This window comes from Phacochoerus africanus, chromosome 3 (assembly GCF_016906955.1).
Source record: "Phacochoerus africanus isolate WHEZ1 chromosome 3, ROS_Pafr_v1, whole genome shotgun sequence".
NCBI classification, from domain to species: Eukaryota; Metazoa; Chordata; class Mammalia; order Artiodactyla; family Suidae; genus Phacochoerus; species Phacochoerus africanus.
Window position 1 is genome coordinate 75,774,506 of NC_062546.1, and position 24,300 is coordinate 75,798,805.

The following is a 24,300-nucleotide window of genomic DNA, read 5'->3' on the forward strand; positions in this document are numbered from 1 at the left end:
ATAATAGTACTTAAAAATAAAGAGCTTAATTATTATTTTGGAGGTTATTAAGGTATCAGCATTCTTAGGACTCAGTCAGCCAAATTCAGAATTTGGGCCATTATGTAGAGCAAATGACCTGGTTTCTTCAAGCAGTATAAATGGCATTTAAAAAAATCTACTGGAATGAAAAATAGTTATACATTAAAAGAAACTCAAACCAAATTCAGTGTATAGATGTCTTTTGGATCCTTATTTTACCAAACAGTATTTTTTATATAATTAAGAAAAATAAGGACATTTTTGATACGGATTGGGAATAACTTTTTTGTTTGTTTGTTTTTGTTTTTGTCTTTTTGTCTTTTTGCCTTTTCTAGGGCCGCTCCCGCGGCATATGGAGATTCCCAGGCTAGGGGTGTAATCGGAGCTGTAGCTGCCGGCCTACGCCAGAACCTCAGCAACGCGGGATCCAAGCCACGTCTGCAACCTACACCACAGCTCAAGGCAACGCCATATCCTTAACCCACTGAGCAAGGCCAGGGATTGAACCTGCAACCTCATGGTTCCTAGTTGGATTCGTTAACCTCTGCACCACGACGGGAACTCTGGGAATAACTTTTAAGAAACTTTTTTTGTTAATTCTGTGATATTGTTAATTTTCTGATGCTATGCTGTTAAATAGTTCAGAATATAAATAAATTGGGATAGAGGAGTATGCAACACGAATAATAAAGTGTGGATAATTATTAAATCTGTATGATGAACTCATGGACTTTATTATTCTATATTTCTGTATGTCTTTAATATCTAAAGTAATAATTAAATACTCCATAAATAGACACAGACACACACGTGTCAACTGTACTGAAGTCTATTACAGATCAAAATCTTCTGATGATACAGTATCTAGAAGTATTACCTTCTGTGTTACTGTCAAAACAGTTACACTAGTGTCACTAGTTATTGAGCTACTTTACTTGAATTATCCTTATTGTTGAGATAAACATTAATTAATTCAACAAATATATACTGAGCAGTTATTATAATCATGACATGATTTTAGATATTTGGTTCATAGACAAACATGGACCCTACCCTAGTGGAGCTGGATTACATAAAATTTTAAGGTATATTCCTTATTTTCTACATTTTCTACTTCATTCATTCAGTAGCTTTTATTGAATGCTTACTATGTCCCAGGTACAGTATTGGACATGAAAGAAGAAGGCAGTGAACAAAGCATATGAAATTCCTTTCTCATAACCAGTGCATGGGCTGTATCTCCAATTTCATTCACCATTAGGTAGCTTACCTCTCAAGACACCACATTTCTAGTTATCCTTTGCACATGAAATATCTATTCTTAGTTCCATTCCTGTTTAAACTTCTTCTGTGAAGCCTTTCCTGAAACCTTTAATAATTCATATATTTAAAACCATATCTGGAGTTCCCATTGTGGCTCTCCAGGTTAAGAACCTGACTAGCATCTATGAGGAATGGGGTTCCATCCCTGCCTCACTCAGTGGGTTAAGGACCTGGTGTTGCCACAAGCTGTGGCATAAGTCTCAGATGTGGCTCGGATCTGGTGGTTGTGGTGTACGCCAGCAGCTGCAGCCCTGATTCAGTCACTAGCCTGGGAACTTCCATATGCTGCAGGTAGGGCCCTAAAAAGAAAAAAAAATCAATTTATTTTGACAGCTAGTATATTTTATTTCAGTTGTTGGTTTAGGTGCTGGTCTTCTATTAGTCTACGAGTTTATCAAATACAGGAAGTAAATCTTAGTTTTCTTTGTATTTTAAAAACTCTAGCAAATGGTAAATCATCAATGTTTGAGAGAAAAGAAAGGAAAGAAAGAAGAAAATCAATTATATAGAAGGCAGTCTAATTAAACTGCCTTTGGCAAAGAGAAAACTACCAGGATTTAGAAAATAAATGCTTCTTTCTAATATGGGATGAAACTTGAAAGAAGCAGAGAGTAATAGTTCAATGTGCTTCACTCACTGGGAGTCACAAACTATGAGAGTGCAGCTTCTTTGTGAAAGGAGTAGACAAGTACATTTTAGCAACAATAGAAATTGCTTAAGAACAGAAAAAGATCATCCCAGAAAGACATTTCGCTGGAACATCCCATTTCAGCCAGAGTGGTCACACCCAAGGACAGTAAATTTCTAATGGATTCCTTACATTGATGTCATATAAAGAACTGAAAGGTCCCCAAAGGTATCACCAATATCTTGTTTGACTTCTAAATAAAATCTATATGCTAGTGAGCAGAAAGTGACAATTGTGACAGTTCATTTCACAGTTCTTTAGGAACAAATGACAGAAGAGTGGCAAAGGAATGCGAACAGCAACCAAACTATAAAAGAACAGCTACAGAGGAAATGAAATGGGAATAAGAGGAAAGAAAGAACACTAGGGAAACTTCTGCCAGTGCAAAACAGATTGGCCTCAGGATCTTGTCTGTTTCACATTCATCCCTCCACCCACTCCCAGTGAATCGGATATACTTCCTTAAAAATATGTTTAGCCTTTTTATTTCCCCACAATCTTCATTGTCACTTTAAAGTTACTAAAATTACATTACCCCATAACTGTCTATTAGAGAATAATCCAATCAGAACAATTTAATTAGTGTGATAAAGCCATGGGATTTATGTTCTTTTTTCATCTCTGTTTTATTATGACTCACAGAAACAAATGAAAGATGAAAATGGTTGTAATATTGTTACTTAGTCATGGGCTTAAATATGAACATCTGAGCTTCTCTTATGTGTGTCTTACTGGGTTTCCAGACATCTTTTAAATTTTTAATTATATAAATGTTGTTTTTGACAGAGAAATTGTGAAACAAGTTGTTCTAAAGATCAGTTCCAGTGTTCCAGTGGTCAGTGTATATCAGCAAAATGGAAATGTGATGGCCATGAAGATTGCAAATACGGAGAAGATGAGAAAAACTGTGAGCCAGGTAAAATGCTTAGGAGATCATTTAACTGATATTTTAACTTAGAATTTAAATTTAAGCAATGATATGCATAAATTAGTGGCAAATCATGCACATATTTACATTTTTAAGAAATAATTAGAAATATCTGTAGATAAATGAATTGATGTGCCCTTCATATGTTTTAAAAGTGTTTTGGCAGGTAAGATTGTTACTATTTCAAGACCCCAGCATACTCCCCTAAATTTCATTTTCTGGTCTCTATATTTTTCTATACCATTTGGAGTTGTTTTTCCATGAAACTAAAATTAAATATGTTGAAACTGTAAGTATGATAAAAATTAGGTTTCCACTATAGAAATTAAAGTTATGAAACAGAATATAGCAATTCCAACATGATACTAGCTGAGAAAAAGGATAAGTCTATTATTTCTATTTATATCTTGGTCTGAAATAAAAATAAAATTATGAATAAAAAAGTATAGGTAAAACCACACTCAATTTGTACATTTCTAGTCCTTAAACATGACTTTAAAAATATATTCATTAATTTTTATATTTGGGGGTGTTAATAACATTATTATACAGAAAAAATACGAGGAGAAAATCACTTTGTAAACTATGTACATGTGTATACATAGTTTCATGGTTCAAAGCGTTATTTTGAGAGACTAGGTCAGAATAACAGATATCTGGCACACACATTACCATGTGCCAGCACTATGCCCATGGCCCATGTTGCTAACTCATCACATCTTTTTTCTTACTGAATCCAGATATATTCTCAGACTCCTTATTAATACAGATACCTAGGCAAACACACCAAAGTAAAAGAAATTAAAACCCAAGGACTAAATGATTTAGACCACAAAGTCATTATATAAGTACTTTTGGCTACTTAATGGTTTAATATAAAGCCAAGAACTCCAGAGGTTTGAATGTAAGCATAGCACACTCAAACCCATAAAGAAAGATATCAATACTATGTCAATTAATTTAATTGGGTATTGGTAGTATCTTATTTATTTATATATTTTTAAATTTCCATATCATATAGGAATACTTCAGATTCTATAGATTCTGTTAATTATATATATATTTATTCATGTTTAAAACCTTCAAACAAATAAACTTAAAACTTTTACAAATATGACACTTATGTCAAAACAGTCAAATAGATACCATGGTGTCTATGAGACCATCCAAGATTTCCACTTTTAGCTTTTTACAACATATATATGAATTATACATTCCCAAAGGTCACTAAATCCTATAAAAGTCTTCAGAATAATTTGAGGCTTTTGTCTTCTAACTAATTGAATTTCCAATTTTAAAAAGAATTCATTTAACTCTTCAAAAATGAAAGGAATGGAGGCTAGAGTTTTTTTTTTTTCCTCTTTCATTCTTAGTCTACTGAGTTGACTACTTATTGAACAAGCTAATATATCTTGAGGTATATTTAATACAATGCAATAATACTTAAAGCATCAAGTCAATATTTAATATCAGATGCTGAATATAGTTCAAATAATTTAAGCTATATAATTTTATATGTTATTTATGTTTTTATCTATCAACCATTCATTCCATTCACTAAGTTTAAATCTCAACTTTGTGATTATATTTAGCTTCTCCCACTTGCTCATCAAGTGAATATATATGTTCCAGTGGAGGATGTATTTCAGCATCCTTGAAATGTAATGGAGAATATGATTGTGCTGATGGTTCAGATGAGGTAAAATCTATCATTTGATTGAAATCTCTGAATTGCATGAATTAGATTTGAGAAAGAAATTGTAATAACACCAAAAAGAAAGAGAATCTTGATTCTTAGCATTGTCTGAAATGTTAGACATTGAATACAGTAATTTTAGCAAATACCTGAATCTTCATGCTGTCCATATACCAAAGCCCATTGTCATTTATAGAGGTTATATTCTTTAAATAAAAATGAAAGGAAGCCTACGGTATGATAAATATCCAGTATTTGCAGCTGCATATTTACTTTGCTTGTGACGATACCCTTATCATTAATGAAAACTGCAGTGCCCATTTGTATTTGAACAGATGGACTGTGTGACTGAGTGTAAGGAAGATCAGTTTCGATGCAGAAATAAAGCCCACTGTATTCCAATTAGATGGCTTTGTGATGGAGTTCATGACTGTGTGGATGGCAGTGACGAAGAGAACTGTGACAGAGGTATGATACTCTGTGTGTGTTTGTATGTGCATGCCTGCAAATAAAAGAATGACAAGAATGGCAGTTAAGGTGCAGTGCTAAATACATACATAGTGTACTAGAGGAGAAGATCATTAAATGATTTTCCTGTTCTAGTTTCATACATAATAGCCTATTCTAAATAAACAAAATTTGGATCATTTTCAAACAGATTATAAGACAATCTTCAAATGACAAAGACAACCAAAAGGCAAGTGTTTTTTGAGTGCCTACCATGGCGTGTCTTTGGACTAGATGGTGGGTCAGGGATGAGGAAATGAGAGGAATCCGGGGAACATAGCCACTGTAGCCATTCCTACTAAAGTGTTTTCTGGGTGTGTTTCTCTTCCACATTGCTTGCCTTGTTTCTAAAAGAAGAGAAACAACATATGGAATACTTACCACACATACTAATATGCTAGGTCATTTATAGGTTGTGCCTTGGATTTCTTTCTTGTCATATAATTAAAAAAATGACCTTCATTATTTGTCAGTCTGGAAAAAGTGTTTCTGGGTTGTTAGTGTCATTTTTCCCAGCTATATGAAAATATTTCCTATAATTATTCATAACTTTTTTAGTTGCAAGCCATCACATTAAAAACATCTATTATTACCACTTTTGTGTTAATGTGAGGAAAGCAAAGAAATTGTAGAGTAAATCTTAAAATGACCACAAATCACAGTTCATATTATTTTTATAATGTTAGATATATCGTTTAAATACAAAATTTATTTTTACCTGCTTATGCAAGTCTCTCAATCAACTTGACATTTTAGAATTTTTGGAACATCAGCAGCAGAGATGATACTAGACATTGGCATGTGCTGCAAGGCATTCAAACAGGCATTCAGGGTTTACATAGTTTAAATGGATCTAAACTATTTACTTCTGTAAATTATCTAGTCACTCTAGGAAAAATATCTTCTGCTTTCTTTAATATTAGATCAAAAACTTTTTGATTTACCAATATCTCTATTTTAAACCTGATAAAGTGTTATTTGCAGCAGAAAAAAAAGTCTTAGTTCTCATTTAGAATCTGCAGTACATTACAGAAAACCAAAAAAAGTTAAACTTCCATAATAGATGTTCCTATTTTTGGATAAGTTCTCACACTTTCTCTCTGTAATTGGTCTCTCTAGAGACAGCAAAATTGTCAGCAGTCTAGTTCCAACAAATCTTATATGCAATCATATATGCAGATAATGGGACAACAGTTAAGTTACTTGTTTTTGAATATTTTCTAGTTGATAAGCCTCATCCCCTCAGCTTCAGTCACTGCCATGAATCTTGTTCTCTGCATTGCTTCCTCCCTGGGCTTATGTAATAGCACCCAATTGGTCACCAGCCTGTCCTACTCTCTGCTGCAATGTTTATCTTATTTAAGATTATGGTTATGTCAATCTTTCTCAAAGCTCTTCCTTCCTGGCTACATACAAAAAACACAACATATAGTCAGGGTTATAAGGGAAAAATCCCATTTCACCTTTCCAGTCTTATAGTCTACTTCTTTATAAGAAAATAGTACTTTTTAATAAGTACATTTTAAATAAGATTTATATTAATCTTAGAGAAAATGTAAGATAATATTCTAGCAATATCCTCCATGCTTTTGAACATCTTTTTGATTCTTCTGCTATTTTCTCCCTCTCAATACCATTGTCAATAAAAAAGATATCTATTATTTTATGTCCATTTTAGTTACTACTATGTCTTCAACCAAATTGTGGTCTTTTTTTGTTTTCCTAGGAACTGTTTGATCATGTCTTCCTATTATCACATTCTTCCTTCTAATGTAATTATTTATGTATTAGTTAACTCAGTTTCCATTCCTTGATGTGAAAAATTAGGTGTGCAAACAAAATGAGGAAGTCCCCCAGGCAGTGGGATCATTATGTGCAGTGTCACAGAGGCGAGGGAATCTGAGCTATTTAGGAACCACAAGTAATTGAGGATTCCTGCTATAGAACGTGGTTTTAATATAACACATACTGAGAAATTTCCTAAGGCTTTTGAGGAGTTTTCTAATGTTAAAAAGAGGGAGGGATGATAAGGTTTGAACTATGTAGTATCACAGAGAATATAGTGAAATGAGGATCACAGATCTAGTTTCTTAATTCCATGAACATTTCTGTACTCATGTTTTCTTACTATCAAATCCAGCCACAGCGAAATATCTCTAAGAGCTGTAGAAATACTCGGAAGCTGAGTGTGGGTCTGGGAGGGTAGGAGCTAGGGGGTGGGGCAATCCTACTTTTTTGATATCTACATTTTTGATACTGGATTTTGTAAAAAAAAATGAGTTTGAACAAAGGATTTCAGGTTAAAAAATCAAACGTAGTAAAAAAATTGAACAGTAATATTTGAAATCTGAGATAACTTTCAGATTTAAAATGACTCTATTAAATGTTTAAGTTTACTAGACTAAAACCAAGTTGAGACCCTTTAATTCAGCCATTTAGAAATATGTCCCTATCCCTGCTTCTAACATTTCTTGGATTTCTTTGCTTCTGAGTAATTAAATTCCAATGAAATATCTTGGTGGTTAAAATATTTGATTCTGTATGGATGTACCTTAAGGTATAACCATGTTCAGACTCCTAGTGTTTTGATTTAGTTCCAGAAAGTGGTTAAGGTATTGGGTAAATCTACTTCAAGGCATGGAGGAAATAAAATGCCAGAATAAACATCTCTCTGTTAAATGTTAGCTCCATTCATCTCAGATCAGGACATAGGAGCTAACAGGGGCTAAGTGTTGGGGTCTGGAAAGTAAGAAAGCTTCAAGATAAACATGGAACATATCCCACATGAATCAGTTTTACTGGTTTACTTTGAAAGGACTAAACCCCCTAAAACTATGGAACTAAAAGCAGCATTCACATTTTTAAAGGTAAAACATGTTGCCTCAAGGAAACTCAGTGTTTGTTTTGGCCTGAGCTTTCAAACTTTATTCTTTCATAGCAATTTTAGTGGAAAGGAAAGAGAGTTATTCTTTTAGTAATCATAAGCTCAAAAATGCTTAAATTATTTATAGAAATTATAAAATATGATTGTATATTTAAACTCATCTCAATCCAAATTAAGATGAGAACTCTAGATGCTTATTTTCTGTGATGATGCACTTGGTCAGATTTCTATGAAACTGTTGAGAGATCAGTTTATATTTAGACATAGGTTATTATTAATGAATATGTATTTTTTTTTTCTCCTGTTGAGCTGATCAAGGACATGACTAGGAAACTAGGATTTTAATCTAGCTAATCTAAATTACACCTTTTCCGGGAATTCCCGTTGTGGTGCAGTGGTTAACGAATCCGACTAGGAACCATGAGGTTGCGGGTTCGGTCCCTGCTCTTGCTCAGTGGGTTGACGATCCGGCGTTGCCGTGAGCTGTGGTGTAGGTTGCAGACATGGCTCAGATCCTGCGTTGCTGTGGCTCTGGCGTAGGCCGGAGGCTACAGCTCCGATTAGATCCCTAGCCTGGGAACTTCCATATGCCGCAGGAGCGGCCCAAAGAAATAGAAAAAAGACACAATACATAAATAAATAAATAAATAAATTATACCTTTTCTGAATTTTTTTTTTTTGTGCTTCATGACATTTCACAATAAGCTTTGTAAGTTATACTCAGGGTGTCTTGGTAGCCATGTACCATGTACTTTTGGAAATGTAAATTCTTCCTATTACAATAGGAAACTTTTGATAGGTTATCATAAAACCTTTGACTTTCTGTTACAATTATGATTTCATTTATATTTCTCTTCTTAATAAAAATAGTGGCATGTCCAGGAACCTTATGGAAAAATTATAATGTTATACAGTACCTTGGGAACTCGTTTTTCCTTTTAACAAGACGTGCTACAAATAGAGGGTTTTTTTTTTTTTTCCTAAATCATCAGAGGATATCAAGAGTTCACAAATTCTGCTTGAATTTAATCCATTTTAAAATGGAACATGCAGTGAGATTTAGTCTTTAGAATCTTTATTCTGTAAGAAGACAACTCTATTTCTTATTCTATGGCTTTTGATACTGGACGAAGCCAAGACTCACCCCTTACCAATATTCATATCTTTAATACTTAAGACTATATCTGTTATCTTTTTTTGTTGTTTCTGAGAGAGAGATGGTAAATTGTCATATATTTTCTTGCATTGATTTTGAAAGTTGAGATCACTTTAAGAATTAGGTCATTTTACAGCGGAATATTGCATATACTTGAGAGAAAGGGATACCCCAATGCCAGAAATTATACTGTCAAAAATCTCCCATGGTGACATTCACCTTGCTGGACTCACCAAGGACCTGCCTTTATCTGTATGAGATAGTCCTCAGAGGTATCAACATAATCTGTACACTTTCTGTTAAGCATTTTTGCTGGAAAACTTAGAACTGTTCTGATTAATATCACTATGAATTCTTGGTCTCAGCTCCAACTATCACTCAAATCCTGGCCAATCTACCTATATATTTTTAATCATCACTCTCTACCATTAACCATATCAGCTTTTTAAACAGTTGATTTTCTTCCTCACATTCTATTTCACAGCGATAGTTAAAATCATGAACCTTTTTCAACATCTGGCCATAAAATTAACTAAGCTACATATGGCTGTGCCTCGCCTTTCCTCCTTCCTTTCTTTTAAAATGGTAGACTTCTGTCACCACCAGTCTAAGGATAATCCTTGTATTTTGCTTTAGAGCTCAAATCTTTCACACTTTGTTGATTCTCAAGAAATTTATTATATGAATTACCTTTACTCTCTTTCCTGAATCCACAACCATACCTTGTCTACTGAATTATTATTCCCAGAATCATTTAAAGGTGTTCAGACATCTGTTTTACTTCAAGCAACAGACATCTGTTTTACTATAAGCTACCAGGCTTTCTAACCCATCTTCTTCTTCTCTTCCTCTCCTTTATAGCCAAACTTCTGGACAACTTCTTCTGCATCTATATTAACCAACTATAAACTTTTCACTAAACCCACCACCATTTGACTAAATCTCCTTTCTTGGCATTATTTAAATTTGCTATTACCTTCTTATTAGAACACTTTTCAGGTATTTCTCCAACCACTCTGGCTACTACTTCTCAGTCTCTTTTGTAGACTCTGCTCATTCATTCAACTTTTAAATACTGATTTATTCTTCCCTTCTAATTTTCAAATAATAACTATATTCTGACCATTGCTGACTATACATTTACAGCTCAGAAACCTATCCCATATTTCAGACATATTTATCCATTAGTCTACTAAATATCACCATACGCTTTTCTTTTCAGTTACTTAAATTAATTGTGTCATTATTTCCATTAAGCCTGATCTTCCTGCTGTGTTCTTTTATTTGTTGAAAAACACCAACATTTAACAATTGGTTCAAAAAAACAAAAGTTGGGGACTATGTTTGACTACTTACCCTCCTTTGCCACCCTTATCAACCCTCATAGTTAGCTGTCAGAGCCTGAGGATTCTAATTCAAATGTGGCTGCTCTAAATCAAGTTATCATCAGTTCTTGCCTGAATTGCTGCAAGCCCTCTTCAAATTGGTCTTTTTCCTCCAGTCTTGGCTTTATCCCTACTGTCTTCATGTCTGTGTTTCCCACACTGTACTTAGTGTTATCATTCTAAAACTCAAATCTGATTCTGTCCTTTTCCTAAGTTAAATCTTTGCTACTGGAAGAGAATTCTTAGAGGTTTGTGTGAAAATCAAAACTCTGAACATGAATTGCTATTTGGCCTTCAAAAGCCTGGGTTCATTATTCCCTCCAAAGTACATTCACAAAGTGAAGAATGCATCTTTCTTGTCATTTTCTGGTCTTGCAAGGATGAGCACTGTCACACCCCAGCTCCTTGTTTTAATAAACATATCCATTTTTTAATAGATTGATCTTTCAATCATCAAATCATACCAATATATAAACCTTCTTGTCTTATATATGAAATTTAAATTAGTAGTATAATTCTCTGAGAGCAGTCTTATTTATATTAATTCTATATTCCCAACACGTTTCTTTGTGTTATTTCCTCAGGTATGCTTTGCAAATATGTTCTTATAAATCTTAACCATACCTCTTTTGCAATATATGAGGATGTTGAGCCCTATAGAATTTAATGCACTTTTCCAAAGCAAAACAAGAAGTTCTAACTCCCAAGCATTTGCTATTTCTACTATATATCACTACATGTCTTGACATATAACCAAAGTTTATTAGTACTTTGTGTCCTTTGCATGCAGTGAATGTAGTTAATTTTAAGTTAGAATATCTCTGTCTTCCTGGTGTTTTCTATTTCATTATAAAAAGAGAAAAAAATGCCAACATTTTAAAATGCACACTTTTTATAAGAATGATACTTTATCATATCACTGACTTTTAATCCTGTTATAAAATTATTTCTCTGTGACCACAAAAACATCTTACTGGTTATTCTGTTTTAAATGGTTCAATTTGTCAGTTTCCAGATACAACTGAATTATCTAATAATTTTTAAAGTGTCTTTTCTTTCCATAATAGCATAAATTTTTTAACATGAAAATTAGTACTATTTAAAATCTATGTTACTTTACACTCTGTAACATAGAAATTATGTGAAATGGAAAGTACTTTATATTTGAGAAAATTTTATTCTATCATCTAAAAATTAGTATTCCCTAAAGAAAATATGGTATACACAAGGGTGATATCATATTGTTTTCGAAAGTTAGCAAGACTTGTGGTTGCTCAGGGGGAGGAACTGAGATGGACTGGAAGTTTGGGGCTAGTAGATGCAAAGTATTGCACTTGGAATGGATAAGCATTCAGATGCTGCTGTATAGCACAGGGAAGTATATTTAATCACTTGTGATGGAACATGATGGAAGATAATGTGAGAAAAAGAGAAAAAATATATACATATATGATTGGGTCACTTTGCTATACAGCTGAGATTGACAGAATCTGGTAAATCAGCTATAACAAAAAAAATTTAAATAATACCTTTAAAAAAAGTTTGATCATTATGTGTTCCTAGTATTATACAGGAAAAAAATATATAAGTGAGAAACTAGATACTGTCCTCAGAATTAGAGGAACATGTTTTTGCTGACTGGAATTAACTATGCTATATCTCTGTGTCTCTTTTTTGTTTTAAAATAAAGGAGGAAATATATGCAGAGCAGATGAGTTCCTTTGCAATAATTCCCTTTGCAAACTGCAATTCTGGGTGTGTAATGGAGAAGACGACTGTGGAGACAACTCTGATGAAGCCCCTGACATGTGTGGTATGGCATTTCACATGGCTCTAGATGGTTCTCTTACCTCACGATGTAGCGCACTGGTGTGAGTCAGTAAAGTGGTGAGGTGAACCACACATTCTACCCTCCTTGAGTTAGGTAGATAAAGTATAACCACAGATGTAGCTTTGCTTAGGTAATCAGAGATAACCCAGCTCAGAGTTTATGACTTTACAGAGAGCCCTCCTAAATCTGAACTGGCATATGTCAACACTATTCTAAAGATAGGCTATGGTCTGACTAGAAAGATTTACAATAGTTGACCTTTTGAATTGAATAAGGTTCATATAAGGATTTTGTCTTTATACCAAATTGGTGCTTTAGGCTAAATCAATTTTATTTTTTGATATGTAAATATAGAAAAATGTGAATAATAAAATCATGTACTTCCAAAAGTTATCCACTACTTGAAACTGTTTATTCAGAGAAGGAAGATAAATATACATAGATGTATACATATACAGGCATAAATCTCTCAATATATACTCATCTTACAAGTGTTACGCAGAGAACTGCAGTTAGGGGTTTTTAACAGTTAAATCTGTTCAAATTACTTTCGACTGAATTTTGTCACAGCACAATTATACAACCAGCAACTGTAAACACAAATTTTAGATCACCAAATTAAGTGATTTCTTATATTTGGTAAATATTTTTGTTTCTCATTCCTTGTTTCTAATCTCAGTGAGAAAGGTAATTTTACCTAATTTATAGAAAAATACTACTACTTTGGAGTCCACATTTTGGCACAGTGGGTTAAGGATCCAGCTTCCCCATAGCTGTGGCATAGGTCACAGCTGCAGCTTGGGTTTGATCCCTGGCCCAGGGGCTTCTGTATGCTGTAGGTGCAGCCAAAACCAAAAACAAACAAACAAACAAAAAAACAGAAAAGAAAGAAAAATACTGCTACTTTGGATATAACTAACTGAACATCAAGTGAATTAAAGAAAACATAGCAAAAGTATAGGTACATAAAATCTATGTTCTATTTGGTACATTAAGTTGAACCAGTATTTTTTGATCAATGGTGATATTGACTACTGATGTTACAGTTGAAAAAAATCCAAAACAATGAGGTAGCTTTATTTTTTAAGTGATTTAAAACATGAAAAATGTGGTATTTGAAAAGTTGTTTTCTGTAGGTACAGCTAAGATATTGAACTGTTTTGATTTCAGTATTTCCACATAATCTTACAAAGTGAACTCTAGAGAATCACCAGAGATTATATTGTTTCTGAATCATAATACTTGAAAAAATATGAGTTTACCAAAATCAAGACAGAACCTATTATTTTTATAGCTATTTTTTTTTCTCTCTTCTGTTCTCTACTCCACTTCAGCACAAAGGTAGTGAGTGGAATAGGAAATGAGTACAAACTAATTAACCATGTGGGTCTCCAAATTCACACTCCCCAGAACTACTCCTAGGGCCGGGAAGGGATTCTTAGTTACATGTTGCACAGCTGCTGGAAAGCTTGTAAAATATATCCAGCTTAATTCTGTTAATGTTTTTGCATTGCCCTCAGTCAACATATCAACACTGAGTCAAACTATGATGTGCTGGAGACTGTGCTAAGTAATTGGGATTTAAAAACAAACAAACTGTGCAATGGTTCTCTTTGACAAGGAGATACCATTCTGGCTGGAAAATAATAATTTCCATAAATTATATTTCAAGCAATAGTAAAATTAAGTAAAGACAAGGCAGAAAGTGATAAGATGAACTCTGCCTAAAAGGGAATTTAGAAAGCTACAATTTTGAAAGATCTAGACTAAAAAGCACCAAAGGCACAGAGAACAGTGTAGGAAAATGTATCATTATTCACTTAATAAATATTTGTTAAGCTAGAGGCTGTGATTAATTCTGGTGATATAATGATGAAAGAAGCAGATATGAAGCCTGATTCGTAAAGATGAGGATCTAGTGGGAGAGGGATATTAATGATCACAAAAAAATATGTAGTTATAAACCGTGATACATGCATTGAAGGGAAAGTACAGTAAGTTGTAAAAACATAGAACAGAAGGGTTTTATTCATCTTGGATTATGACAAACGACATTTGAGTTTGAATCTGAGACTTATAGCTGCCAAGTAGGTGAAAGGGGTGGTGTGGGAGTAAATGACAATATTGTAGGCAAAGGAAACAAGATGTGGAAAGTCCCTGAGATAGAGCACACCACAGCTGACTAGAGGAGCTGAAAGGTATGTGTGCTTGGAAAGTGCAGAGCAAGGTAGACACTGCATGAAACTGAAGAGACAGGAAAGATATCCGAAAGCTTGTGACTCCTGGTTAGGATTTTTAGATTTAGCCTGAAAGCAATTTAAAAATGCTAAAGAGTTTTAAGCAGAGGAAGCACATAGTCATAGTTGTATTTCACAAATACTGGATAGAAAGAGGCAAGAATTGTTAAGAAAATTGCAGTATTCAGGGCAGCCTATGCCAGTAGCTTGAGTTAAGATAATGACAGCACATAATGGTAAATTATATATAATTTGAATATGACTTAAAAAGCAAACTGAATTGGATTGAATAATGGGTTGGATATGGGTGTAAGAGAGAGGAATTTGCCAGGTATAACTTATAGGCTGTTTTTGCTTACCCATTTGAATAAATGGGCAACATAGAAAAGGAGCAGCTCTACATGTAAAGAGTAGAAGCCTGGTTTGAGATAACATTTGAATAGCTATTCAAGTATAGATTTCAAGTAAGTGCTACAAGTCTGATTCTAGAGCTGAAAGAGCGGGTCTAAAGTTATAAATTTGAGACTCAGCATAAAATGTAGCGGTAAATACTATGGCGTTCCTAAGATTTAGGCTGGGAGAGAGTAAAACATAAAACAAGGGGATTAGGATGGAATATTGAAGGTCAGCAAGCATATAAATAAATATGAGCAGACAGAAGATACTCAAGTCAGTGACAATAAAAGGATTAGCAAAAAAAAAAAAAGAAAAAAGAAAGAAAGAAAAAGAAAGAAAAGAAGTATGGCAAAAGCATATATCAAGGTAACAAAATATCTCCAGAAGGACAGGTTGGTTCCTGAAGAAGCGGGGAAAAATGAGTTTCAGAGCAAGTAAAAAAATTGGTTTTTGGGTAATGGTAGTGACCTCTTCTCTGTTATTAAGCAGAAGTGAGTTGATTGACTGTACACAGATGCAGGTGGATATAGTTATTCAATGATATAATAATATTTTTACCTTTCTATTTACACATTTTGTGCCTAGTCAGGAAGCATGTTCATTTATAGAATGTTTAAAGTTGGTATGGTAGAGAGGTTTGAAAGGAATACAGATTTGAATCATTACAACAAATGATAAAGGTCACATTACATATATGTTAGAAATACATATATTAGTATAGATATAGTTATAGATGATGTAGGTATAGATGTTATAGGTATATAGATATACAGATAGGTATAGATGTAGATATAAATGAATGATTTCCAAGTAATGTTCAGAGCCTATCTGGCTGGCATTGATAAATATTGATGTTTGATATCAATTAACCTTGCAGTATGATCATCTGCAACATTCCTGGGCTTCCCACATGCAGACATTGGAAAAGCAGATGGTTTCATTCACCCAAGTCTGGGATTTTGTTATAGATAGCTAAGATGAAAAAAAGCAAAAGGACCAGAGAATCCAGATTATTTGGACAAAAGTGAATTTCTGAAAGAGTACTTAGTGTCCAACATATAGTAGGTTATCAATGAATATTTATAAATAAGTAAATTAAAAGATGGAACATGGAATCTATGTCAATAGAAATGTAAGTAAAGAGAAAAAAGGCATTAGTGAATAGGGAAAAGTTAGATGTATCAATAGGCTCAAGTTTCAGGTAAGACTGAAAAAGAGTCTTAATGAGACGGGTTGATTTAAAAAGTTGAAAAATAGGAGATTGTGATCAGAATTTGGAGCATTAAAATTATTGGCTTTGTAAATGAAGCAATTGGAAGAAATAGCAAATCCAGCTGTATCAGACAGTGTTATTGGCAAGCAACCAGAACTGTCATTGGCTGAATTAAGAATATAAATTTGTTGAAATCCACCATGTTCATGACCTTCTAGAAGAATGGGTGGCCTAGGTGGATTAGAGTAAAAAGGCTTTGTGTATGAGGAATTCAAGAAGACAAGAAGTTCATTTATTGGCTTTTTTTGCTTATATGGATGTTGATGTCACCTAGGATGGTGGAATGATTTGGTTAGAGAGAAATAACTGGGAGGGAAAGTGCTACAGTCTTCACGGACTGGTGTGGAGGTGATGTTTACGAGGTTGATGAGAAAATGGCAATAAGAAAAAAGTATAAGCAAATGTCTAACCCTAAAAATAACAGTTTTTGTTTTTAGTTTTTTTTTTTTTTTTTAAGAGAATGTGAAAATATAGCAGCTATGTTCTGGAAGCTATAGTAGGAAACTATGATGTTTCCAAACATGAGATACCAAGATTCGAGGAATTTAAGAGGTATTCCTAAAAAACCTACAGGAGAGGAACTGTGTTTCGTATGAGAACCAGATTTTAATTAAAGCAGGGAAGTCAGGCAAGGAGGAGTATGGCATATTTAAGGAGATAATAAACTGTTATTACTAGAATACTCACAGTGACAAGGGATGAGTCTGTAGGAGTGACATGGGCAAGGTAATGACAAGTCTTCTATGCCATGTAAAGTATCTTAAATTTTATCCTGAAATTGATGAATAACTATGGAAGAAATGGTCAGATTGATGTGTTAGGTGGATTGTTTTGGTGGCCTCTAGAGGATTTGGGGGTTGAGAAGTGAAACAGACATTAAGGATTCTTCTATTGCAATCATTTCTGTGAAATGAAGATGATGAAAAGCTGAGCTAGTGGAGTTGTAACTGGTGTGCATGGGGATAAGAGGGCAAATTTTGGGACAAAACAATCTGCACTTGTTCACTATAGTAAGAGTTAAGGCCTAATGAGAGGAATGCATTTAGAATAATCCCAGACTCATGGCTATGATGTGACAATAACTGAACTGTGGAAATAAGATAGTTTATGTTTTGGGAGCTGGGGTACTAGGGAAGATGGTAAAGAATTGAGTTTTGAACTTGTCGAATTTTAAATTCCCCAGAGAATTTCTATAATTAATTGTGAGATGCTAGAATTAGTGAATATATGCTAGAATTAGGTAGGTTTAGCATCGTCATGTAAATCCATGAGAATGAATGAGAATATCTAAACAGACAATTCAAGGTGAGAACATCAGGTGAGAATATTCAAGGACAGAGCCCTTGAATATTCCATATGTGATGATGAAAAGACATTAATGATGCTCCTTACATTAGTGTTGGAAGTCTTCTGATTAGATAGTAATGGAAAGGACAAGTGTAAAACTTTCTGGTTTGCATTGTTTCTTAAAGTCATACACACACACACACACACACACATGCATTAAAAATGAGTAACTAATCACCCCTTATGTGCCTTAAATACACATATATCTATTTGTTTATGGAGATAGAAAATAAGAAACATAGTATTGTTTTGTGGGTTTTTTTTTTGTTTTTTTCGTTTTTGCTGAATGACCTATTTTCAATTTTGGGTCTCTAACATATGCTTACTTATGCTCTATTCTGTGTGAAATTGCTCTTTCAGATAGCTTAGTGTCTTGCCATGTTGTATCAACTGTGGGCATAAATTAATTTGGTACGCCAAGTAAAGTCAGTTATGATAAGGCATCTGGAAATAAAACCATGAAGTTTGGCTCTTTTTCTTACTTCTTTCAACATTTCAGCTATGTGCTCTTTTCTACAGCTAGTATACATAACTGGGATAATAGCTTCTAATATCACACATTTTTTTCTAGTATCTACATGTAGGCAATTTCCACAACAAAAGATATTCAGAAAAGCTAGATTATGGATTTGAAAAGGAAACCAAAAGAAGACAAAAAAGTTCTCATAAGTCAGTGTACCCAAAGGAGCTACTTTTTTTTTCTTTTTTTCAGTCAAATTTCTTTGCCCACCCACAAGACCTCACAGATGCAGAAATAACAGAATATGCCTGCAGCCTGAGCAAATATGCAATGGGATTGATGACTGTGGGGACAACTCAGATGAAGATCCCTGTGGTGGTAAATCCATTTAATTTGAAATATTGATTCAATGATAGTTACAGATTATATAATAATTTTAGGGCTCAAAAAATTAAAAACAATATTTTGATGTGGCATGTCTGAGGATTTTTTTTCATGCACTTGATTTTATGAGAGAATATGAAAATAATCCACTAACATTTCATTTGCATGGCAGAGCTAAGCAACTTTATCCAGAGTTTCTCTAAGTCTGTAAATCTCCACTGATTATAGGTACTTTATTCCACAAAGTACAGCATGAGATAAATAACATAGTAGTTTAAAATAAACTGTTAAATAACTTCCAGAGGGGAGAAAGTTTATATAGGTTGTAGGTATGTATGCACAATCCCTTTTTTCACAATTCAGACATTAAAATTCAAACAAACCAAAGGCTTTACTAAAATATGGGGCAAAACCATTTGGTGACAGATTTTGACTTGAACTGGTTTGAGGTAGTTTTTATTACTTTAAAAAAAAAATCTCACTTAGGGTGAACATTCATTTTCATGTGGAAATAGAATATTATTTAATATAGGATAATAGCACTGTTGTTTTTCTAAGAAAGTCCAAACACTTCAGAATTTTTTTCATTTGTCCCCAATAGCTTCAAATAAAGAATTGTGGGGTGTGTATTTTTCATGACATTTAGCAAAATCTTGAACCTGTTACATGCTTTATAAACTTATTTTGATTCTGTGAAGCACTGATCATTTTTTAATAACTCTATAGGTAAGCTTACATATAAAGCAAGACCTTGTAAAAAAGATGAGTTTGCTTGCAGTAATAAAAAATGTATTCCCATGGACCACCAGTGTGATCAACTTGATGACTGTGGAGATGGCTCAGATGAACAAGGCTGCAGAATAAGTGAGTTTGTTTGCTGTTAAAGTGCAGCGACACACAAGTTCAATTTCTGCTTCAACATGACTAAAATTTTCTTTACTGCTGTGAGAGAAGATTGCCTTCAAAACGTGCTTAAGTAATACTTATTTTTAAAGCCTTTGCCAAAGTAACTTTAAAATATCACTTAAGTTAATATCAGAAAGTATGAAGCAGGAAAGGTAGATTTTGCAGTGAGTACTCTCATTAAAACTGAAGCTGAGAGCTCAATATCCAAATACAGATTTTGATATCAGCAAAGAAATATATATTCCTAATATTTTATTTTATAAAATATAAATTTAAGAGTTTTTGAATTTTAAAAGTGATATTTAGTTGAATGATGGTAAAGATCTTAATAATTGATTAAATGTTTTAAAATTTTTGTTGTCTTTCTTAAAGAAGGCATTATTGTTTATTCATTTAGAGTGATATGATACTTGAGTTATAAGAACTTACTTGTCAATAATTTTGAATTTAATGTTCAATATCTGATTTTTCCATATTAAGAAAAATAATTAAACTTGACCTTAAATTCAGAATACTTATATAAGTCACAAAATTGGAGTTCACATTGTGGCTTAGCAGGTTAAGAACCTAACATAGAGTATCTGAGGATGTGGGTTTGATCCCTGGCCTTGCTCATTGGGTTAAGGATCCAGTATTGCCTCAAGCTGCAACATAGGTCACAGATGCAGCTTTGATCTGTGTTGCTGTGGCTGTGGCATAGGTCTGCAGCTGCAGCTCTGATTCGACCTCTAACCCGGAAATTTCCATATGCTGCAGGTGTGGCTGGCCACAAAAAGAAAGTCAAATAAGTCACAAAATTGTTCTAATTCTTGAGTCTTTTATTTTTTTCTCATCTATCCATAAGTTACTCCTCTCTAGATGATGAAGCGGTATCCACCAGGATATGGCCATTTATATGTCAATCATGGTGTAACTGCACTGATGTATTTTAATTAATTATAAACTGTTCAAGAATCAGTGCGGATTAGTAATAGCTATAATTATTTTCATTAAGGTTCTCATTTTTCTTTATAACTGAATTTAAATAAAATAAAACTAATTGAATGTTACCCCTTTAATAAAATATCCCTCCTTTATTTGCATTCTAAAGTGTTTTCCTGAATTGGAGATAAAGTAATGAAATTTAACCTACTGTGTTGGTAATTAGAAATGACACACAGTCTGTCCTAACCTGTATTGCAACTTATGTCCATTAGAACTCAAATGTTGGAGTCCCCATTGTGGCTCAGTGGAAACGAATCTGACTAGCATCCACGAGGATGCAGGTTCAATCCCTGGCCCCGCTCAGTGGGTTAGGTATCCGGCATTGCCATGAGCTGTGGTGTGGGTCACAGATGCAGATTAGATCCTGCATTGCCGTGGCTGTGGCATAGGCCAGCTGCTACAGCTCCGATTCAACCTCTTGCCTGGGAACCTCAAATGTTGCTCCCTATAAAAATACCCAGGCTTAAAAAGTTTAGGAACTGATGATTTAACCTCTTGCTTACCTGTGATTGAGTTCCTAAATACTAAGTTTAAGTTAGTGATAAATAACTTCATCTCTGGGTAGCTTCAAGAAAATATTTTGGTTCTTAGAGAAGAATGTGACTCGTACATTGTGCCATGGTAAAGATAACCTGTCATTAGAACCACTGACTCTTGAATTCCTTTTGGAAAGTAGAATAGCTCAGTAAGAGCTTGATCTAAACTATACTCATGTACATTAGTTTGGTTTTTATCTGCTTCTATAACGTTGTAAGAAATGAGGGCTTATATGGTGGATAAAACCGTAATCTTATAAATTCAAAAATAATTATCTATGAAATAATAAATGTAATTTCAAATTAAGAAAAATAGTAAACTCCCACTTCTGGAATTAGAATTATATTAGTTTTGATCATATTTTTAAATCCTAGCTCCCACTGAATATACCTGTGAAGATAATGTGAATCCATGTGGAGATGATGCATATTGTAATCAAATAAAAACATCTGTTTTCTGTCGCTGTAAGCCTGGATTTCAGAGAAACATGAAAAACAGACAGTGTGAAGGTATAGTACATTTTCTCAACAGCTTGCTCTTAAATCTTTAGGTTATAAAAGACTCCCAAGGCTGCTAAATTGTGAGATGACAGGGGATTGATTTTCATCAGAGTGGTGCGTATCTATGGGATACCATTTTACTTAAAAGAGTGAAAGTCCCTAGGGTCAAGAGCCTGTTTGTACTGCTGAGCTAACTACTGCTGAGGCTTACAAAACCTTTTTTATAGCAGATTCAGACCTTCAAGAATTTCCATTGTATTGTTACAGTTCTGTTTTGAAATGCAAATAATTAAATTGCTGGTTCAGAAACTATTGAAGAATTAGAGGCACTTTGTGAAAGAACATGTTTATGATGACCCCTTTTTCTAGAGTTGTGGCATTTGCAATACTGCAATAGATAATTTGCTTTTAGAGAATTGTGTGCTTTTGTCCTAACACCATATCTTAAACAGTACTTTATATGATCAAGAGTGTCTTCTAAAATTCAAAGACAGGATTCAAATAAATCTCTGTCAGCTTACTTGGGACTATTTAAAACCTGAACATGTAGGAGAGCCATAATTTCATAGTAAATTATATCTAAATATAATTTACATCAGGGCTTTAAGTATAGAGCCATGAAATAAAGATATATATTCACTTTCTGCCAATTTCTCAAAATTGATATTATTATGGTAACAGCCAAACCTAAATTATCTATGTCTGTTTTATCCAGGGTAAATTCAAATCATAAAATACTTTCACCTACCAGCTTCCTTCTCTACTGTCTCTTTATGTTATTCTTTGATAAATAAAAGTAATTTTGCATTGTGTCAACCAAAATGGAATTATTAAAATTAATTATACACATCCAAAGGGGAAAGAATTGTAGCCATGTCATCATATGTATGTACATTCTGAGTTACATACTTGTTTAGATTCATGACATTTTTTTCTTCATTAACATGGAACACTGAAAAATAGTGATTTGAGTTTCTCTATTTTTAATAAAAAACAAATTATTTCTCAAGACTGTATATGCGTACTGAATTTAGAAATTCTGTCCTTGAAATTTTCTTTTTTCAGTTATATTCCATTGCAAATATAACCTGCAAGTTAAATTCTTCATTTTAAATTGCTATGAATCAAATATTTTTGTTGTAGAAATGAGTAACTTCTGAACTCTAATACAATTTGTGTTTTCCTTTAATGAGTAAAGTTTTGATAGTAAAGAAAAGAAGTTTGACTTGCTGTGGTAAAGGGGAAAGACATCATCTTCTTTTAAAACCCAATGAATTTATATTTTTTGTAGCCTTACTATAGGTAGCTCACAAAGAGCTTAAGAACTGGCTATTTGATATGAAAGCCAAAACACTTCAATTAAAATATCTAAAGGGAAGAAAAATTTAAGGGAACTGCAATCAAAAAATAGAAATGAATTAATTGTGGTTGTATGCCAGACACTGTTCTAGTTATTGAACGTGCGTGAAATTCCTTTATCCTCTTCAAAAGCTCCCGGCAGGAGGCATTATTACAGAGATGAGGAGAAATCATGACTATGGACATTGCAGGGCCATGTGAGGGAGCTAAGGTTTTATCAAATCATGCAGATTTTTGCTTATTTTGATTCCATCTCAAAGAGAAACCATAGTAACAACTCCCTGTTTAAAGTTACGGGTGCCAAAACAAGTAAATATTGTAATACTTTCTTGATGGCTGAATGGTGATAATATGGATTTTACTTATGCCTGATACAGTATTTGTTAACGAGTAAATATAGTTTCCTTTATCTCTTTACCCTAATTTCAGTCATACTCACAATCGAACTCATGAGAGTGCTTAAGTTCACTGTGGGCAGAGTATCTTAGTAGAGACAATAGAATCAGGAAGCCTGAGTTTAAGCCTTGGCAATGTCATTTACAGTGTCACTGGGAAAATCCTTATCTCTGCCATTGAAGCTTTGGAACCTGTTGAGTGCCAACAAAAGATAATCACTACTGCTGTGCTTATCCTTAAATTCCTCTAATTCAAGAGAAGGGTTTATCTCACAGATTTATTATGTAATTAGGATAACTATAAGTGATAAAAGGGCAGAGGAATTATGCTAATTGAAAGCAGAAGAAGAGGTTAAAAAAAAAAAAAAGACAGTAGATAATTCACCAGAATTACCTGACCTCAATCCTGGCCCTGCTTAAAACTTTAAAATTTGAGGCAAGTGCTAAGACACAGAATATTGCCTAAGATTTATTTATTTATTATGTATTTTATATATCTATATACGCATATAGATGTATATTTCTATACAGGCATTCAGGATTTTGTTGTTGTTGTTTGCTTATTGATTCAGTTGGCCCTTTTTGTTACATAGTCACTTTGTATATATGAAGCCAGAAGTGTGTTAGAGGTGTATCCATATTTTCATTCTTTGCCAGTCATTGTGCAAAATGCTGGTGATAAAAAAATCAATAAATACTAATTTATGATTTCAACAGACTGAGAGTCAAGTAGGGGATATAAATATATGACCATATATATGAAGTATAGTATGAATAATTCCATAAGAGAGGAATTCCAAGACAGCAAAGAGTTGAGAATCTATGAGGTATGGATAATTGTTAGTGTACATCAGTGGAGACCAAAGAAGGCTTCATTTCAGGTGACTCTTGAGAGAGGAATAGAAATTCTCTATGTCAAACTGAGCAAGTGCATTATAAGACAGAGGACTAGCATATGACATATGCCAGGGTATGGCAGTAGTTTTTCATGTGTTAATTGAAGTGAATGAAAATACTGGGCAAGTTTGCAATTTGTGTGTTAATTGGATTAACAGCAATGCACGGGCAACTGATGTGTCATTATAGTGAAACTCTTGTTATGA

The 24,300-nt window shown here is 33.6% G+C and overlaps 1 protein-coding gene across 1 annotated transcript in view; it reads left to right on the forward strand.

The window, feature by feature from the left end:
• The window catches only part of LRP1B (LDL receptor related protein 1B), a 1,901,444-nt gene that overhangs the window by 1,762,044 nt on the left and 115,100 nt on the right, over positions 1-24,300 (forward strand). Inside the window, exons 69-75 of the mRNA XM_047772014.1 lie at positions 2,819-2,948; positions 4,553-4,659; positions 4,992-5,124; positions 12,279-12,401; positions 18,385-18,510; positions 19,243-19,380; positions 21,318-21,452. Of these exons, the coding sequence (XP_047627970.1) occupies positions 2,819-2,948; positions 4,553-4,659; positions 4,992-5,124; positions 12,279-12,401; positions 18,385-18,510; positions 19,243-19,380; positions 21,318-21,452 (892 nt within the window). The remainder of the gene's footprint in view (positions 1-2,818; positions 2,949-4,552; positions 4,660-4,991; positions 5,125-12,278; positions 12,402-18,384; positions 18,511-19,242; positions 19,381-21,317; positions 21,453-24,300) is intronic.